The sequence below is a fragment of the Moschus berezovskii genome, chromosome 6, assembly GCF_049115385.1.
Source record: "Moschus berezovskii isolate FMDL1 chromosome 6, NW_MosBer_1.0, whole genome shotgun sequence".
In the NCBI taxonomy this organism is placed as follows: Eukaryota; Metazoa; Chordata; class Mammalia; order Artiodactyla; family Moschidae; genus Moschus; species Moschus berezovskii.
Window position 1 is genome coordinate 89976114 of NC_142465.1, and position 18841 is coordinate 89994954.

Consider the following 18841-nt stretch of genomic DNA (forward strand, 5'->3'; position numbering starts at 1 on the left):
ATGGTCATGGCACCTGTGGGTGTGTCATTTAGCATACTGATGTTTTACAGTGACCCAGATAGCCATGGTGGTGTGATCACTCACTTCGACCCAGACACCCTGGAATGCGAAGTCAAGTGGGCCTTAGGAAGCATCACTACAAATAAAACTAGTGGAGGTGATGGAATTCTAGTTGAGCTATTTCAAATCCTAAAAGGTGATGCTGTGAAAGTGCTGTACTCAATATGTCAGCAAATTTGGAAAATTCAACAGTAGCCATAGGACTGGAAAAGATCAGTTTTCATTCCAATCCCAAAGAAGGGCAATGCCAAAGAATATTCAAACAACTGCACAAAGGCACTCATCTCACACGCTAGCAAAGTAATGCGCAAAATTCTCCAAGCCAGGCTTCAACAGTATGTGAACTGTGAACTTCCAGATGTTTAAGCTGGATTTAGAAAAGCTAGAGGAACCAGAAATCAAATTACCAACATCCGCTGGTGGTGGTGCTTTAGTTGCTAAGTCATGTCCAACTATTGCGACCCCATGGACTGTAGCCTGCCAGACTTCTCTGTCCATGGGATTCTCCAGACAAGAATACTGGAGTGGGTTGCCATTTCCTTCTCCAGGGGATCTTCCTGACCCAGGAATCGAACCTGGGTCTTCTGCACTGCAGGCAGATTCTTACCAACTGAAATATGAGGGAAGCCCATCATCCGTTAGATCATTGAAAAAGCAAGAGAGTTCCAGAAAAACATCTACTTCTGGTTTATTGAGTATGCCAAAGTCTTTGACTGTGTGGATCACAACAAACTATGGAAAATTCTGAAAGAGATGGAAATACCAGACTACTTTACTTTCCTCCTGAGAAATGTGTAGGCAGGTCAAGAAAAAACAGTTAGAACTGGACATGGAACAACAGACTGTTTCCAAATAGCACATCAAGGCTGTATATTGTCACCCTGCTTATTTAACTTACATGCAGAGTACATCATGAGAAATGCAGAAGCTAGAATCAAGATTGCCAGGAGAAATTTCAATAACCTCAGATATGCAGATGACACCACAGTTATGGCAGAAAGTGAAGAAGAACTAAAGAGCATATTGATGAAAGTGAAAGAGGAGAGTGAAAAAGTTGGCTTAAAACGCAACATAACATAATGGCATCTGGTCCCATCACTTCATGGCAAATAGATGGGGAAACAATGGAAACAGTGACAGACTTTATTTTGGGGGGCTCCAAAATCACTGCAGATGGTGACTACAGCCATGAAATTAAAAGACGCTTGCTCCTTGGAAGAAAAGTTACAACCAACCTAGACAGCATATTAAAAAGCAGAGACATTATTTTGCCAACAGAGATCTGTCTAATCAAAGCTATGGTTTTTCCAGTAGTCATGTATGGATGTGAGAGTTGAATTATAAGGAAAGCCGAGCACCGAAGAATTGATGCTTTTGAACTGTGGTGTTAGAGAAGACTCTTGAGAGTCCCTTGGACTGCAAGGAGATCCAATCAGTCCATCCTAAAGGAGATCAGTCCTGGGTGTTCATTGGAAGGACTGATGTTGAAGCTGAAACTCCAATACTTTGGCCACCTGATGTGAGGAACTGACTGATTTGAAAAGACCCTGATGCTGGGAAAGATTGAGGGCAGGAGGAGAAGGGGACGACAGAGGATGAGATGGTTGGATGGCATTACCAACTCAATGGACATGAGTTTGAATAAACTTCGGAGGCTGGTGATGGACAGGGAAGCCTGGCGTGCTGCAGTCCATTGGGTCGCACAGAGTCGGACACGACTAAGCGACTGAACTGAACTGAACTGAGAGCCCCTTGGACATTTAGGGGATCAAGCCAGTCAATTTTAGGGAAATCAACCCTGAATACTCATTGGAAGGACTGATGCTGAAGCTGAAACTCCAGTCTTCTGGTCATCTGATAAGGAGCAGGTGACTCATTGGAAAAGTCCCTGATGTTGGGAAAGATTGAGGGCAGAAGGAGAAGTGGGCATCAGAGGATGAGATGGGTGGATCTCATCACCCATGCAATGGACATGAACTTGTGAAAACTTTGGGAGATGGTGAGGGACAGAGAGGCCTGGTATGCTACAGTCCATGGGGTCACAAAGAGTCGGACACGACTAGGCAACTGAACAACAACAAACTCTCTAAGGCATTACCAATGGCCACTACCTGGTTGGCTTTCTGCCTACCCTCCCAGGCTCACCTTGGATGGATCACCCTCCTCGGGTGTCTCCTCCGGCCTCATCTTTTTTTTTTTTTTTTTTGGTTGTGTTGGGTCTTCGTTGCTGCAAGGGCTTTTCTCTTGTTGCAGAGGCTACTCTTTAGTTGCTGTGCTTGAGTTTCTCACTGAGGTGGCTTCTCTTGTTGTGGAACATGGGCTCTAGGGCTTGTGAGCCCTCAGGCTCAATAATTGTGGCGTGCAGGCTTAGTTGCTTTGAGGCATGTGGGATTTTCTCAGATCAGGGACTGAACCAGTATCTATCTCCTGGATTGGTAGGAGAATTCTTTCCCGCTGAGCCACCAGGGAAGCCCACCCTCTTTTGTAAGCTCCACATTCCTTCCCTTTTTAGAGATGTCCTTTCTGCCTGGAACTCACTTTCCTTCCCCGAAGTTCTTCATCCTTTCTTCCTGTAGTGAATTTTTTTATCCTCCAGATCTTTCCTCAAGGATTCCTTGCTGGACTTTTCCAAGTCAGTTACATTTCATCATTAGAGGCTCTTAAGCACAGGTAGCACTAGCCACATATGCAATTTCATATTTGCAGGGATTAGTTAACATTTTTAAACACAAGTAACATTTTTCTATTTGACTGGAGACAATGTTAGATAACAGGATGGAGGTGTGCTCACACTGCATATCCAGCACTTAGCCCAGTGCAGGCACAAATGTTACACACTTAATGAATATTTTAGATTGTAAGCACATTACTGCTCACAAGAGAGGCTGACTGAAAAAATAGTATCAGGAGTCATCAGCATATAGGTGGAGCCATAAAAATGCTCGTGAAGCAAAACCATTGGGTTGACCAAAATGAAGGCTACTAGGAACCTTGCTTAGGTGGAATAATTGAACAGAGGTCAAATTATAGTCACTTAAAAGGGAAGGAAGTAGCAGCAGTTAATACAGATGGTGCTTTCTCACCAGAGTCTGGCTCTGAAGGGGAGGAAAGAGGAAAGGTCAGGGGGCCCCTGTAGTAATTCTTTACTAACATCATTCTTGTATGAACAGGCTTTCTTGGCTGAATAGGGAGGATTTACAGGTCACTTAAAGGTCACTTACAGGTCATTCCTTAAAATGGCAAGGAAATCGGAGCTGTTTAGTATCTACTATAAACCAATAATAGGCTTTGAATGAATAGTAAGGTATAGATATTTGTGCTCAGTTGCTCAGTGGTGTCCAACTCTTTGTGACCCTATGAACCCTGCCAGGCTTCTCTGTCCATGGGATTCTCCAGGCAAGGATTCTGGAGTGGGTTGCCATTTCCTTCTCCAGGGAATCTTCCCCATCTCTGGACCCAGGAATAGAATCCTGGTCTCCCATGGTTCCTGCATTGGCAGGCAGGTTCTTTACTACTCAGTCACCTGGGAATCCCCATACACATTGAAACCAGACTTTTGAATGCAAATAAGTTGTTTGTAACTCTTCAACTGTTTCTTACTTTTATGCTTAGGGCAGGAGTATACTTAATTTGTATTTTCTTTCAATAGTTCAACAGCATCTTTCAGTATACTTAATCTGTATTTTCTTTCAGTTCAATTTTACATCTGTTTAGCAAGAGACTCTGGTTGCCAGTGACATGTGACCTGTTAGGGCTCCACCCCAGCATAAGAGACTATTCAATGTCTAGTAGGAAGGGGAGGGAGGAAAGGAGAAGTGTATGCAATTTCTGGGCGATAAGATTAGAGCTATATTGACTTTAGGGCTGTATAAAATCAATTCTAAAACCAGACTGGGTTTAACCTCCCTCCCACTTTCTAAGATCAAATCAGCACAAGTCACCACTTCCCATTCCTTTAAAAGCCCAGAAAAGCTCATAATTTAGTCTGACATTGCTCCAGGAGCACACAGCAGACAATAGCCATTACATTCTTCCGTTTCCTTTTCCGATGTCACTTTCCCAGCTCAGTTTCTAAATGTTTTTATCACACGCCTACAACAAAAAAACTGTCAAAGCCGCTTGGTTAGGAGCTCGTGGTCTATTTTGCCTGAAACCGATGGATGGGGGTGGAGGGGTGGTAAGTGGGTCTAAGTGGCCTTGAGGTCTTTGGGCAGAAAAAGGTCTTAGGGGCTGTGAGCCTAGCAGCCCCTTGACACCGCAAGTTTGCAAATCCCACTTGGTTGGTGGTGAAATCTAAAGCCTGAATTCGCGTTCTCCTTCAGTTTGCGCCTTGGGGGTCAGTTGCCCAGTTGTAAGCTCTCCGGGCAGGAGGGGCGGAGGGAAGCAGAAACTGCCTTTTGTGGGTTTGTCAAAGGAAAATCTGTCCTAAAGAAAATTAATTTACCGGAGGTGGCTTCCCCCAGGCAGAGGGGCGTTTCCAGGCCCACCGTGGCGTTGTTTGGTAAATAAGGATGCTTGCTCAGTGCCTGCTCCCGGAAAGGCGCCCCTGCACTCTCGTGCCCTGGGGGCTGGGACTAGGGCTTGGAGTTTCCCGTCTTGAGGATCAGACAGTTTCTCCCCCAGGGATGATGGAGGGGCTCCGCTATTCCCTGCGCCTGGTGGCCGGGGCACCCGGGCGGTGGCGGCCGGTTCCGCGCGGTGCGTGCGCTGGGGCTTGGCCGCTCCGCCCGCTTTCTCGTGGAGCCGGGCGCAGCGTGTCGCCGCCGCTCTCTGCTGCCGCGCGCCCCGGGAGGCTCCCCATGGCCAGCCCGCCCCCAGCCGCCGCGGCCCTCGTCCCTCAGGTATCCAGACCCCAGGCTTTCGCGGGGGTGGGAGTAGGAGTAAGGGTGGGGCAGATTGGACCCCAGGCTCTCGGAAGTCCACGGGCCTGGCCCGGCGCGCAGCTGCTGTTTCCCGCACCATCCTGCCTCGCCTTGCACCACCATTCTGTCTCCATCCTGGAGTCTCCTCTTTCCCCATCCCTGCCCCAAATCTAGAGTCCCCGTCTGCGAACGCCTCGGAGAGGTCCCCGCCAGCCAGATCTAAAAATCCCGCCGGTGACCTGCTCCGGAGCGAGGCGCGGCCAGCCACCGGGAACGTGAGGGTCGCCATGGAATCCGCTTTGGTGGAAGAGGTGGTAGTGGTGGGGGGAGGGTGGGTAGCAGAGGGAACGGAATTTCTGGGCTGCCAGAACTGATAGCCACATCCTGCGTGCCTTCGCCATCCCAAAATGTTTTGCCCGTAGCCTTCTGTCTCCCTGAATCCTTTTCTTCCTCTCTTCCCCAGTGATGTAGCAGATTAGGTTTTTTTTTTTTGAAGGTCAGTACCTTTTCCTGTTCGACCTGTTTCCATTGCGTCCTTAAGTGTTTTTAAAATTTTCTCCCTCATTCCATGAGTTCTGTCCTTAACGAGTGTCCTTGCGCCTGCATTGGAGGACCCTACCCGTGGAGAAAATGGTTCACTCTGGTCCCCATCGCTTTTCCAGGCTTGCTATTGTGCGCCCGTGATCGACAAGACCACGAGGCTGAGTGCGCCCAGGAGATTTCTCTGTTAATGGCTTTAAGCCCTAATCTAGACTATTTCCTCGGATAAAAGGGAGACAATTACTTTCTTGTTCTTTGCTGGTGAACCCTGGCGCTGCAGGGCGAACCTGGAATTTAACCAGTCTGCTCGAAGCCAGCGGTGGAGGACAAAAACAGCCGCGACCTCAGACAGGGCAGAAAGAGAAGGATAGCTCTCGCAGGACGCTGTCCTTTGGGGTTGGTGCCTGGGTGTTTGATCCTCCTTTTCCTGTTTGCTTGGGGACCAGATCCGAGGCAGCGAAGGGTGTGATGGTGAGTGATATTGAGTACCCCAGACCCCAGTGAGACACCTAGTTTTACTTAATGGATTTAATTCTTCTTTTAAGGACTGCAATAATGGATGCTCCGCAGAAGGTACCGGAGAAGGCGGATCCAAAGAGGCGGTGGACACTTTCAAGGTAAGTTACTTGCCAGAGGCTAAGTGAAGCAGCAGTTCAGTTGAATACAGCCATTTCCTGTTGAGATTTGGGGCAGTTTTCTCTGCACAGGTTTATACAATAATTTAAAGAAGCTGCCATGCATTTTAAATTCCACTCTTCTGGGGAAAACGTCGTATGGGAAGCAGTGTAGAACAGTCGTATAAAATTACCGGGCAGTTAATTGCTTATTTCATGAATTATAAAAGTTTTCTTGGAAAATAACCAGTTCGTGACTTTCACCTTGAGGTTTATCTGATTATATAACACTTTTAACCCTTCACCCTATTTGTGGAAAAAGCTAAACTCATTTGTTTCCTCTTAAAGCAGCAGCTAACATTTTACAGTAAAAAATTTAAAAAGGTTGTATTTCCTTCATTTCTCTCTAAATTCTGGGGTTTATATATTAAATAACCTCATACTTCACAGAGGAATAGTGAGAAGCAAAAGAGAAAGAATCTTGTAAAGTATTTTCAAAATCATAAGAACATAAATGTGAGGTTTATTATCATTTTCTCCTTAATTCATTATCTCCAGCTATTCTTGACTCCTCCAGGCCATGGAGATTTTTTCCTCTGTGGCTTTTCTTTTTTCCTCTTTCTGCTCTTCTGCCTGTTTCAGTCACTGTCAATTGTCATCCATAGCACAGAGTGTCCTAATGATCTCACATCCTGGCAGGGTTCAGAGACGGATGAGACTTGCTCATCAATTTCACACATACCCAGCTCTTACTATGTGCCGGGGACTGTGCTAGGCATTAGAAATCCAAAGATAAATTTAATGTAACATCTCTACTCTCAGGATTTTTTAAAAATCAAACTATGATATGTAATTTCCTTACTAAAATGCTTGTGAATTTATTTGTTCGTGTTATTCCCTGTCCTTTAAAGAGAGTGTCCTCTAACCCAACAGTAGATAGATATACTCTGCTAGTCTATGAAGACTAAGTTCTAATACATTTTAGGGACTTAGATGTTGAGATATAGATCCTTGAAAGAATGAAATAAAAAGGATTCCTACTTGATAATCTCTAAGGGTCATCTTATATGGTAAATTCCTCACAGGCTATAGATAAATGAAAAAATTTCCCAAAAGGCTTTTATACTTTTATACATAGAAGAATTGTTTGTAAAGTGAAGGGTTAATTCATCATGTAAACAATCTTCTCTTTGTTAATTTAAATTTCTATACTTTAGATTTTAGTTAAGGGGAGGTATTGATATTCTCCAGGCCAGAATGCTAGAGTGGGTAGCCTTTCTCTTCTGGGGATCTTCCCAACCCAGGAATTCTTTACCAATTGAGCTCTCAGGGAAGCCCATTGATATTCTATGCTTATGTATTTGCATATCAAAACGTCAGTGGTAATGGTGGTTGGATTCACAGTGCAATGTGATGAGGCAAATGAAAAATGAAACCGGTAGTTTGTGGGGAAAAAAAATGGTGGATTTTACAGGACCATGTTGGCAACCAAGGTCCGTCTAGTCAAGGCTATGGTTTTTCCAGTGGTCATGTATGGATGTGAGAGTTGGACTGTGAAGAAAGCTGATCACCGAAGAATTGATGCTTTTGAACTGTGGTGCTGGAGAAGACTCTTGAGAGCCCCTTGGACTGCAAGGAAATCCAACCAGTCCATTCTAGAGGAGATCAATCCTGGGTGTTCATTGGAAGGACTGATGCTAAAGCTGGAACTGCAATACTTTGGCCACCTCATGCGACGAGTTGACTCACTGGAAAAGACTCTGATGCTGGGAGGGATTGGGGGCAGGAGGAGACGGGGACGACAGAGAATGAGATGGCTGGATGGCATCAGCGACTCGATGGACATGAGTTTGAGTGAACTCCGGTAGTTGGTGATGGACAGGGAGGCCTGGAGTGCTGTGATTCATGGGGTAGCAAAGAGTCAGACACGACTGAGCGACTGAACTGAACTGAACTGATGTTGGCTTTGGACGTTTTCTATCTCCTTCTTAATCACCTCATTTATAACTTTAAATTGCCTTTTGATCTCTCTTGGGTAATTTTCATATTGTATCCCTTCTCCCTTTTGATACAGTCATTTTAATTTTTTTATAACTTTTAATTTTATATTGGAGTATAACCTATTAACAATGCTGTTATAGTTTCAGGTGGACTGCAAAAGGACTCATTCATACATATACATGTTGATACAGTAATTTTAAAGTAAGGAAACCATTTTCCGAGAGTCTGGTAATGAGGTGCCTTATTACTGAGAAATCCTAGGGAATCTTTTTCCACAGCCCAAATTCTCTCCACAGTCCTAACTCTCTCATCCATACAACTTCCTTATTAGATTTTTACAAGTGTCTCTAAATGATAACAAATGTAGCACCCATGGCTTTCCAAGTAGAGCAAAACAGGTGTACTTGTTTTAAAGTTATGCAGTTTCTAAGGGCTTCCCAGGTGGCACAGTGGTAAAGAATCTGCCTGCCAATGCAGGAGATGCAAAAGACACAGGTTTGATACCTGGGTCGGGAAAATCCCCTGGAGGAGAAAATGGCAACACATTCCAGTATTCTTGCCTGGAAAGTCCTGACAGTTGTAATCCAGAGATAGCTTTTGAAAGTTTAAGTGCCAACTCAGATAAGTACTGATGGCAATTGGATGTTGCTTGAATTCAGAGCTAATAATAGCCCTCAGCGGAGAAGGCAATGGCAAGCCACTCCAGTACTCTTGCCTAGAAAATCCCATGGATGGAGAAGCCTGGTAGGCTGCAGTCTGTGGGGTCGCTAAGGGTCAGACGCGACTGACTGACCTCACTTTCACTTTTCACTTTCACACATTGGAGAAGGAAATGGCAACCCACTCCAGTGTTCTTGCCTGGAGAATCCCAAGGACGGGGGAGCCTGGTGGGCTTCCATCTATGGGGTCACACAGAGTCAGATACGACTGAAGTGACTTAGCAGCAGCAGCAGTACGGGGGAACCTGGTGGGCTGCCGTCTATGGGGGTCACACAGAGTCGGACACGACTGAAGTGACTTAGCAGCAATAGCCCTCAGGGGCTCTTAACCTAGTTGCACTAGCCTGGTGCATGCTTCCCCATCTCAGAGCAAATGGTTACCCAACCACACATTTTGTGTCAAGAAATGTTTGTTTTTTAATAAGCCCTATTTTTGTCATATTTCATGTTATTTCACAGTCCAGTCATTGTAGCCTTCTAAATTTTTCCACAAGCGTATGTTATGAGACATCCTGACTTTGAAATCATTGGAGAACATTGGAGCATTAGGAAGAGACAGAGTAATCATGAAGGAGAAAATAACATGTTACAAATATTGTTATTTTATCCATCTTTAGAAAGGAACTGTATGAGAAAGATGGCTTCTAAAGAACCCTGATAAAAATTGTGCATAAAGTTTGTTTCTTTTACATGAGTGCTCTTTTCCTCTTTGAACTGTACTTCACTTCTATTCAAACCAGGCACACACCTGCATATTGCTTGCTTACTTTTGAATTTCATTCAACTCTATCACCTCATTGTTTAGATTAATTTTCTTAGGTAATTTCTTTTTGCATTCAGGTTAACAGCTGTTATTTTTAGTCTCCAGAATTGCAGGAATTTTTGTCAGTAAAGGAAAATTGGAGTTCTAGATGAAATTCTGAAGGCACCTATTAGTGTGCTATTTTACAAAGCTGCATGTAGGAGCAATCCTCACGTACAAATCAGAATGTTAGAGGGTTGCGATTCACTTCATTAACAAATTACATGTCTTACAAGAAGATGTAGTAGTTTACTGAAAGGAAACTTTTGTATCCACGCGTTCTGGGAAACAAACTCACTCAGAAGGACAATGCAGATAGTGAAGTGTAGTTTATTACACCGGCGGGCCCAAGGCAGAGTCTCCTCTAAGCCAAGGACCCCGACCAACATTTGTGAAAATCTTTTATACCCCATGCGTACATGTCTGAACCCACCACTCCAAATTCCTTGAGACTTACATAAACCAAGGAAAATAAAACCCCAGTAACCCCATCATTCACATGCTATGTGCTCAAACAGTCAGCCAATAATCAATAAGCCCGAGGTTACACTCCAATAGATACAGAAAAATTTACGGCCTGTCTGCAGGAAGGGGTGATTAGTGTATGTTTTCTCTTAGGCGATGAGTAACCTAGACTGGAGGGGGTCTTATCCTTCGGTTGTCGTTTTCATAGGCACTGAACACAGACTTCAGAGTCCATTGGAAAGGTGGCTGAGCATGATCAGCATGAACAGGCCTAAGATGGAGTCCAGGCCCTATGAATTCCTTCTTCATTGCCCTCTCCTGATGCTCTTAATTCATATTATGAGCATCGTTTATAGGGATACATTGCACCCTGGCACTCCGACCGCCAATTCGGGAGTAATGACATCAACCTTCGGGTTACAAAGTTCATAATACATTGTAAAATTCAGGGTCCACAAAGCAGAACTATCAAAGCAACTATAACAGTAGTAAATATAATTTTCCACCAATCGCCCTTCACCCAAGATAGGACCGAAGTCCAGAAAGGAATGTTTTCATTTGACATTGCTTTTACCTGGTTTTTCATGTCATCTAAAGCAGTCAGTTGGAGAAGGCAATGGCAAGGCACTCCAGTACTCTTGCCTAGAAAATCCCATGGATGGAGGAGCCTGGTAGGCTGCAGTCCGTGGGATCGCTAAGGGTCGGACACGACTGAGCGACTTCACTTTCAGTTTTCACTTTCACACATTGGAGAAGGAAATGGCAACCCACTCCAGTGTTCTTCCTGGAGAATCCCAGGGACGGGGGAGCCTGGTGGGCTTCCGTCTATGGGGTCACACAGAGTCGGACGCAACTGAAGTGACTTAGCAGCAGCAGCAGCAAAGCAGTCAATACATTGCCAGATAAGTCAGGAATGTATACACAACATTCAACTTTAATAATAGCACAGGTCCCTCTTTGAGCAGCTGTGAGTATGTCTAAAGCCATTCTATTACGAATTACTGCTTTTTTCATTTGGATTTACTCTTCATTTAAGGCTTGGATGGCTTTTGTTCTATCTAGGAGAACCTGTTTTGTGAAATTAGTCAAGGCCTCTACTTTAATCATGATATCTGTTGTCCCTATGTGAAAGTGAAAGTGAAGTGAAAGTCGCTCAGTCATGTCTGACTCTTTGCGACCCCATGGGCTATACAGTCCATGGAATTCTCCAGGCTAGTATACTGGAGTGGGTAGCCTTTCCCTTCTCCAGGGGATCTTCCCAGCCCAGGGATCGAACCCGGGTCTCCCGCATTGCAGGCAGATTCTTCACCACTGAGCCACCAGGGAAGCCGTTGTCCCTATAGAGGGTACAAATAAGACAGCAATATACTAATACCTTTGAAACACAGAGCTTGTCTACCTAGCATGTAAATAAGGTAGATTTACCAGGGCTTGTTGTAGGTTAGGCTTTTGTTACACTGGCTTTTATATCAAATGTAACCCCATGACCCGAGTCTATTGACTGTAGGTCTCACACCAAGAGAGCAAGGAGAGGTTATGATTGACAAGAGAGAGGAAAGTCTCTTTTTGTCATCCCAGAAAAAAGCAGAGTGGTTTAAAATCTCCTTGGGAGAGCGGTGACACCCACCAAGGAAGTCCATCCATCACTGACAGAGGCATAGCCCCACATACCCAGCAGTTGGAAGTGTTGTGGAAGTCTGCGTAAGAATGTGCCCCATGAGATGAAAACATTGTCCTGAGTTGAAACGGAAGTTAAATTCAAAATCACGGTTGATGAGGCCAAACAGCAGGAGTTGATTGTGCGGCTTCATCCTGAAGGGGCTCGTCCAGGATCTTTTTTTCTTTCTTCTTAAGGATGGTCTTAGTCTCTCGAGGGTCCGCGGGGTCCCTGTGTGCAGTCCACTCAGCGGTTTTTGGGTCTGTGTGGTATGTTCTCTTCATCCTTGTATGATGGATCCAAGGGACAATATCTGCAACTTTAACTGCAGTAGGGGTAGTTAGAATAACATAAGGGCCCTTTCACCAAGGGGCTAGCAAATCATGTTTCCAATCTTTGACCCATATGTGGTCACCAAGCATAAACTCATGAATCTGTTCCCAAGGCGGAACAGCACCCTTTCTTGTACAAACTTAGTTACCCGATTTATTACCTTACCCTGTTCCATCTGCTGTGAAATCTTATCCCCCCTTACCTAAGGCAAATTTGTTGACACCTGTTTTATTATGGGAGGGGGCCTCTCATACACAATTTTGTATGGAGAATAGCCTTGGGACTGTGGGGTTATCCTGAGTCTGAGCAGAGCCGTCGGAAGCAAGTCCACCCAGGAACAGTCAATCGCTATGATCCACTTGGAGAGTCTCTTAAATGTCCGGTTGGTTCATTCCACCATCTCAGAACTCTAGGCCTATATGCAGTGTGCAGTTTCCATTTGATGTTTAAAGTTTTGCTTACTTGTTGTACTAAATCAGCTACAAAAGCCGGGTCATTGTCTGAACCAATGGTGGTAGGAAGTCCAAATCTGGGAACTATTTCCCTGAGCAGGCACTGGGATACTTCTGATGCTCTTTCAGTCCAGGTAGGAAAAGCTTCTACCCATCCCGAGAACACACATACCATGACCAGCAGGTAACGGTAGTGTCGGTGAGGTTTCATTTCAGTGAAGTCCACTCCCAGGAGTTCAAAGGGCAGTGTGCCTTTCAACTAAATACCCGGAAGTTTTTGTCTGAATACCTGAGAGGCAGCATTAGCCTGTGAGCAGGCAGCATGGCCTAGGTGGGTCGCCTGGTGTGTTTGGCTTACCAGATTGTGTGCCAGCTCCTCCGGTAACAATAATTTGCCACTTGGCAATTCCCACCATCCCTTTTCAGTCTTGATGGCCCCTTCCACTTTGGCTAACCTGACAGCCATTGTCCTTATTTTATCAGGCTAGTGCCATCAGGATATAGGACACAACTGGGGTCTGGAACCTTGTGTAATTCTTTAAAACAAACCCCAGATACCTTACCTCCTCCTTGCAGATCTGTGCCTCCTTCTTCGACACCTGGTAGCCTGCTTCCATCAGCAGCTGGAGCAATGCTTTTGTCCCTTTCCAGCATTTTTCCTTGGTCTCGGCAGCCAGCAGCAGGTCATCCCCATATTGTAGGAGCCAATATCTATACTCTTCTGGATGGAATGAGTTCAGGTCAGAAGCCAAGGCTTCCCCAAAGATGGCTGGCGAGTTCTGTTGTTTAGTGCCCCCGACTGGATCTTCTCATTCAAAGGCAAAGATGGGCTGTGACGCTGGGGCGAGCGAGGGGTACGCAGAAGAAGGCATCCTTGAGATTTAGGAGAGTATAAGCTGTAGTCCTTGGAGGGCAGAGGCTGAGTAAGGTATAGGGGTTTGGAACAGTGGGGTGTAAAGTCATAGTAGCCTGGTTGACTAGCCTGAGATCCTGTACAGGCCTATAGTCCTGTCCTTCCTTTTTGACTTGCAGGATCGGTGTATTCCAAGCCGACTGGCACTCTACTAGAATGCCCGCTTGTTTCAATCTATTGATGTGGGGCAGTATGCCAGCCCAGGCCTCTATCTGTAGCAGGTACTGGCGCTTTCTAACCGGATGGTGCCTGGTTTGAATCTTATCACTGGGGCTTGATGTTTAGCCAGCCTCAGGGGGAGGAGGGTTTGTCTTCTGCCCAGACCTCAGGGGATAATTGAGTTAGCCACCCGGTTCTTCCTTCGGAGGCTCATGCAACCTCCACTCATCTTGGGGTGGTATTGAGAGAAAGAGCAAATAAGTCATTGTGTCCATCCAGAAGGTGGGCCTCTCCTCTGGGGAGAAAGTCACTTGTGCTCCTAGTTTGGAGAGCAAGTCTCTTCCCAACAAGGGTACTGGGCACTCAGGAATGCAGAGGAATTCATGAATCACTTGGTCCCCCCCATCTGACATTTTCTGGGCTGGCAAAATGATTTAATCATGTCTTCTCCCGATACAGTTACATTGGTAGTCTTTTTGGATAGTGGTGCCACAGGTTTTGTTACTACAGACAGTTTTGCTCCTGTATTCACCATGAAGTCCCCTGAGTTTTTTGGTCCCCCACTTTTAAGGTTACCATGGGCTCTCGGGGACCTGATATCTCTGAACCCTGGCAGCCCTATTTAATTTCCAAGTCAGCAAGCCCCACCACTGTGGGAGCTTCCTCTTCCTTCCTTGCCTTAGGGCATTCATTCTTCCAGTGGCCAAAAGCTCGGCACCAGGCATACTGGTTTGGCTGTAACAGGGCTTGGGGCCTCGGTTGGGAAGGACTGTCCTGTCCCTGGGGCAGAGGAGGTTTTCCGGAGGGCCCGAGATGGACTTTCCCAGGGCAGCAGCTAGCATTGTAAATCTCTTGTCTGTTCTCTTTCATTCCCTCCGGCTCTGGCAGAGCGCGGTCTCTGCTTAATTCCAACAAATCCCTCCCCTGTTGTCAGTACTCACCGGGAGAGACGGGTACAGCTTGGGCAGTTTGGCTGGAGTCGGATCCTGGAAGTGTTGGCCAGAGGCTTCTGTCACTGGCATCGGAGCCTGCTGAGGTGGCGGCTCTGCGACCTCGGGGAGAGCTGGCGGAGGAGCAGCAGCTGCTGCAGGAATTTCACCTGGCCCCGCATCGGGCATTAAGGCGGCCTCTGGTCCTGGTGGAGCACTGGGAGGCAGGCGCGTCATTATCCAGTATGGGGGAGGGGTCAGGTCGTCCCCTTCCAAATCCTGTAGAATTTTCTTTTTTATCAACAGTCAATTTTTGTGCCATTAATTAATATTTTTCCCTCTCCCTTCTGGATACAGAACCTTGTCCAAGTAGGAGGGTCTTGAGCTAACCCTAGCCATGAGTCAATATATGGATATTGATCCAGGTGTCCTGGCTCTCTTGTGACTACTGTATAGACTGCTTTTACTATTTTTAAGTTCATGGTGTTCTCTGGTAGCCATCCTACTTGCACAGGGGGCCATTCGACCTCACAGAGTATGTGGAGGCGGTTAGGCTTCATCTTCACCCCATAGTCTCCTCCTAATCCCTTCTTTAAATTTTTAATCATGCACTCTAATACAGTTGCCTTAGATTCACTTCCTCCCATCTTGCTTACCTTCTCAGACCTTCTTCTCCTTTTCCTTTTTGTTCTGTCTACGAAGTTCTCAGTACCCTATGTACTTCTGATATTTCCACTCAATGACACTTAAATTGCCATTCTGCCTCCTTCCTAATTGGGGTGAGAAGAGCCTTACCTGCCAGATCCCAGAGGGAGAAGGGGTATCGGTGTGCCTTCACCTGCCAGTCAGCACAGCCAAACCAGAACACCACGTTGTCCAAGACTGTTTCTCCCTTAAAGTCCATTCTGCCTTGGTGGGCTTGATCAGGTGTGGATGAAAACACAGATGGATTAAATATCCCATGTCCCAGGCCATCTCCAGAAAAGCCAGTTCATACTCACTTTTGTATCCCCCTCCTTCTAGCCTAACAATTCCGAGGGGGTCAAGAATTTCACAGCAGATGGGACACCTCCTGGGGGAGGGCAGAATACGAGCATACACGGACCAGTTTCCCATCCAAAAAATCCCCTGGAGATCGCTGGTAATAATTTTCCTGAGACGGCGTGGAAACACCTAAATGACCTTCACAAATTTCCTTCCTAAACCCTAGCACACTCGTCGACCTGTGTACCAAGCAATCGCTGCTGCCTGCCTGTTCCAGGCCCCTGTGGGTCCCCGCCCCTTCTAGTCCCTCCCAGGGGGGTGATCAGGCCTCCTCTCCCACCCTAACAGGTGGGTTCCTCCTCACCTGAGCGCTCAGTTCCCCTGCAGCCATTCACTACCTGCCAAAGCGAAAAAACCGGGCGTTGAAAGGCTAAATTCTTCCAAAGGGGTGAGGCGCCTTCCTCACTCGAGGAGATTCAAGCCACAAAGCCTCGGGGTGGCTTCAAATGAGACCTGTCTCCTCAAAGTGAGGAGTTTCCCGGCCCATGCGCCAAATGTTGTAGCCACGTGTTCCGGGAAACAAACTCACTCAGAAGGACAATGCAGTTAGTGAAGAGCAGTTTATTACACCGGTGGGCCCAAGGCAGAGTCTCTTCTAAGCCAAGGACCCCGACCAACATTTGTGAAAATCTTTTATACCCCATGCGTACGTGTCTGACCCCACCACTCCAAATTCCTTGAGACTTACATAAAGCAAGGAAAATACAACTCCAGTAACCCCATCATTCATGTGCTATGTCTCATGTGCTCAAACAGTCAGCCAATAATCAATAAGCCCGAAGTTACACTCCGACAGATACAGAAAAATTTATGGCCTGTCTGGAGGAAGGGGTGATTAGTGTATGTTTTCTCTTTGGCGATGAGCAACCTAGATGTAATCTTCAAGGTTCCCCTGTCTGGAGGGGATCTTATCCTTCAGTTGTCATTTTCATAGGCACTAAACACAGAGTTCAGAGTCCATTGGAAAGGTGGCTGAGCATGATCAGCATGAACAGGCCTAAGAAGGAGTCCAGGCCCTATGAATTCCTTCTTCAAAACTAATACCTAGCAATATAATCATTTATTTTTGATTTCTAACAATTTAACCAGTATTAGCAAATTATTACAGTAGCTCTGCTGCTACTGCTAAGTCACTTCAGTCGTGTCCGACTCTGTGTGACCCCATAGACGGAAGCCCACCAGGCTCCCCCGTCCCTGGGATTCCCCAGACAAGAACACTGGAGTGGGTTGCCATTTCCTTCTCCAATGTGTTAAAGTGAAAAGTGAAAGTGAAGTCGCTCAGTTGTGTCCGACCCTTAGCAACCCCACGGACTGCAGCCTACCAGGCTCCTCCATCCATGGGATTTTCTAGGCAAGAGTACTGGAGTGGCGTGCCATTGCCTTCTCTGTACAGTAGGTCTAGTTGAACTTAAAAACATAAAAAAGGCTTTGCCATTAACAGTGAGTCCCACCCATTATGGGTGGTCTTAGAAGTATTTTGAAGAGAGGATTCAGAAAAGTATATTCTAGGCCCAGATTATTATTCAAGTTGACTCTATAAGGGTTTGAAATCATGACAACAAAAAGGTCTTTTATGATTTATAGTCTAAGTACAGGTTTTTGTTTTCAGTTTTGTTTTTACTGTAGCAGTGTATTATGTTGAGATATCCAAAACTATGAAGATCAATCCAGGTTTAGTGAGGTTTAGAACAGAATTAGTCGAACATATTTGATATGATACTATGCTAAATGAGAGGTCAACGTGATCAAGGGAAATGACTCTCTTTCCCAATTGTTTAAATCAATCCAAGGGACTTTATAGAGGAAACCAAGCACTTGCGAGAGTGAGCTGTCTGTATCAAAGGGTTGAATGAGAAATGGGTAGGCAAGTGACTGGTGGTTGGAAAGCTGAGGATATCCCAGGCTACTGGGTTGGGTAGGGGTTCTAGTTTCCACACTTACTGCTGGAGAAAGAAGGGAGGGGGTTGAGATAAACTGGAGGTGCCTTATGTTCAATTTTACATGTGGAAGAAATAGTAGAAGAAAAGAGGTGAGAGTGGGAAGGCATCTGTAGCCGAGTTTTAGTCCTTCTATCTGTTCCCATGTTAGACAAAGGCATATAAACAAGAATTCCTAAGTGCTGAGGCACTGGGCTACTATGTACACCCAATACAGCCCTAGATGTGCTCAGTTGCTAAGTTTTTTTTGACTCTTTTGCAACCCTGTGGACTGTAGCCTGCCAGGCTCCTCTATCCATGGGATCTCTCCAGGCAAAAATACTGGAGTGGGTTGCCGATGCCCTCCTCCAGGGGATCTTTCTGAGCCAGGGATTGAACGTGTGTCTCATGCATTTCTGTGTCTCCTGCATTGGCAACGGATTCCACTGAGCCACCTGAGAAGCCTCATGTACAGCCTCAGACATATTCCTTATTAACAGAACTCTGGTTTTGTTTGCAGTTCTCTGACCAACCCTGAGTGACAAACCTGCATTTCAACCTCCCCTGCAGCTAAAGATATCAGTGTGATACATTTCTAACTAATAAGGCATAAGGGAATTTCTGAGAAAATTTTGCTTTTGCAATCAAAAGGTACAGATTTGTCTGTACCTTTCCTCCCCTTTCTTTGGACTTTGATTAGATCCTTGGGCTTCCCAGGTGACACTAGTGGTAAAGAATACACCTGCCAATGCAGGAGATGCGGGTTCAATCCCTGGGTTGGAAAGATCTCCTGGAGGAGGGGATGACAACCCACTCCAGGATTCTTGCCTGGAGAATTCCATGGACAGAGAAACCTGGTGGGCTATGGTCCATGGGGCTGCAAAGAGTCTGACACAACTGAAGTGACTTAGCGCGCACACAATGAATTTGCTAGCAGAGGTCATCTCTGTAAAGTGTAAATGTGATTGCCGGGTAAAGGTTAGAGATTGTTACTTTTCATTTTTCTTTCCTTCTTTTAGTAGAATTTTTTGAATAAATTAAGGATTGAGAAGTCAGGAAGTAGAAAGCAATATGAATATCAGACACAGGTACCCAATTTTGAAGGAAATATTATGTGTTCCATTTTGGACATATTCACTTGAGATGACCAAGTTTATATGATTGTGAGAGAGTATGTGGTTTTCAGTAAGAATTCACAGATCCGTGAGATCTGAATCTCTGCTGCTGGTTCTCACCCCTTCCCATGCACTGCCTCTCCTGGAGAGTTTTAAACTGAAGAGTTTAAACTGAAACTGATGTGGAGCCCCACTCTTGAGTCTCTTTTTCACTGATCTTAGGGTAGGGCATGGGCATTGATATTTTTCTTAAAAAAAAA

At 45.7% G+C, this 18841-nt stretch overlaps 2 protein-coding genes across 3 annotated transcripts in view; one reads left to right on the forward strand and one right to left on the reverse strand.

Moving 5' to 3' along the window:
* BCAT1 (branched chain amino acid transaminase 1) overlaps window positions 1-18841 on the forward strand; it is a 137648-nt gene that overhangs the window by 39064 nt on the left and 79743 nt on the right. For both annotated transcript variants that reach the window (XM_055396116.2, XM_088837276.1), the window contains exon 2: window positions 6008-6079. In XM_055396116.2, coding sequence (XP_055252091.2) covers window positions 6008-6079 — 72 coding nt within the window. The remainder of the gene's footprint in view (window positions 1-6007; window positions 6080-18841) is intronic.
* On the reverse strand, window positions 11828-15153 carry LOC148777681 (uncharacterized). The gene is made up of 5 exons (XM_088836732.1): window positions 14873-15153; window positions 14519-14786; window positions 13069-13284; window positions 12678-12764; window positions 11828-12079 (listed from the first exon to the last, which is right to left on the reverse strand). Exons 1-5 carry the CDS (start codon window positions 15151-15153, stop codon window positions 11828-11830), a joined length of 1104 nt encoding a protein of 367 aa, XP_088692858.1.

What these genes read in the sequence shown, in the direction of transcription:
- LOC148777681 (XM_088836732.1), bottom strand. Translation starts at nt 15,153, where the DNA reads ATGGGAGGAAGTGAATCTAAGGCAACTGTATTAGAGTGCATGATTAAA. An exon ending in CACAGATCTGCAAGGAGGAG is followed by an intron (nt 12,765 to 13,068) that starts GTAAGGTATCTG and finishes CCGGGTATTTAG; the next exon opens with TTGAAAGGCACACTGCCCTT. An exon ending in ACCGTTACCTGCTGGTCATG is followed by an intron (nt 12,080 to 12,677) that starts GTATGTGTGTTC and finishes CCTTGGTGAAAG; the next exon opens with GGCCCTTATGTTATTCTAAC.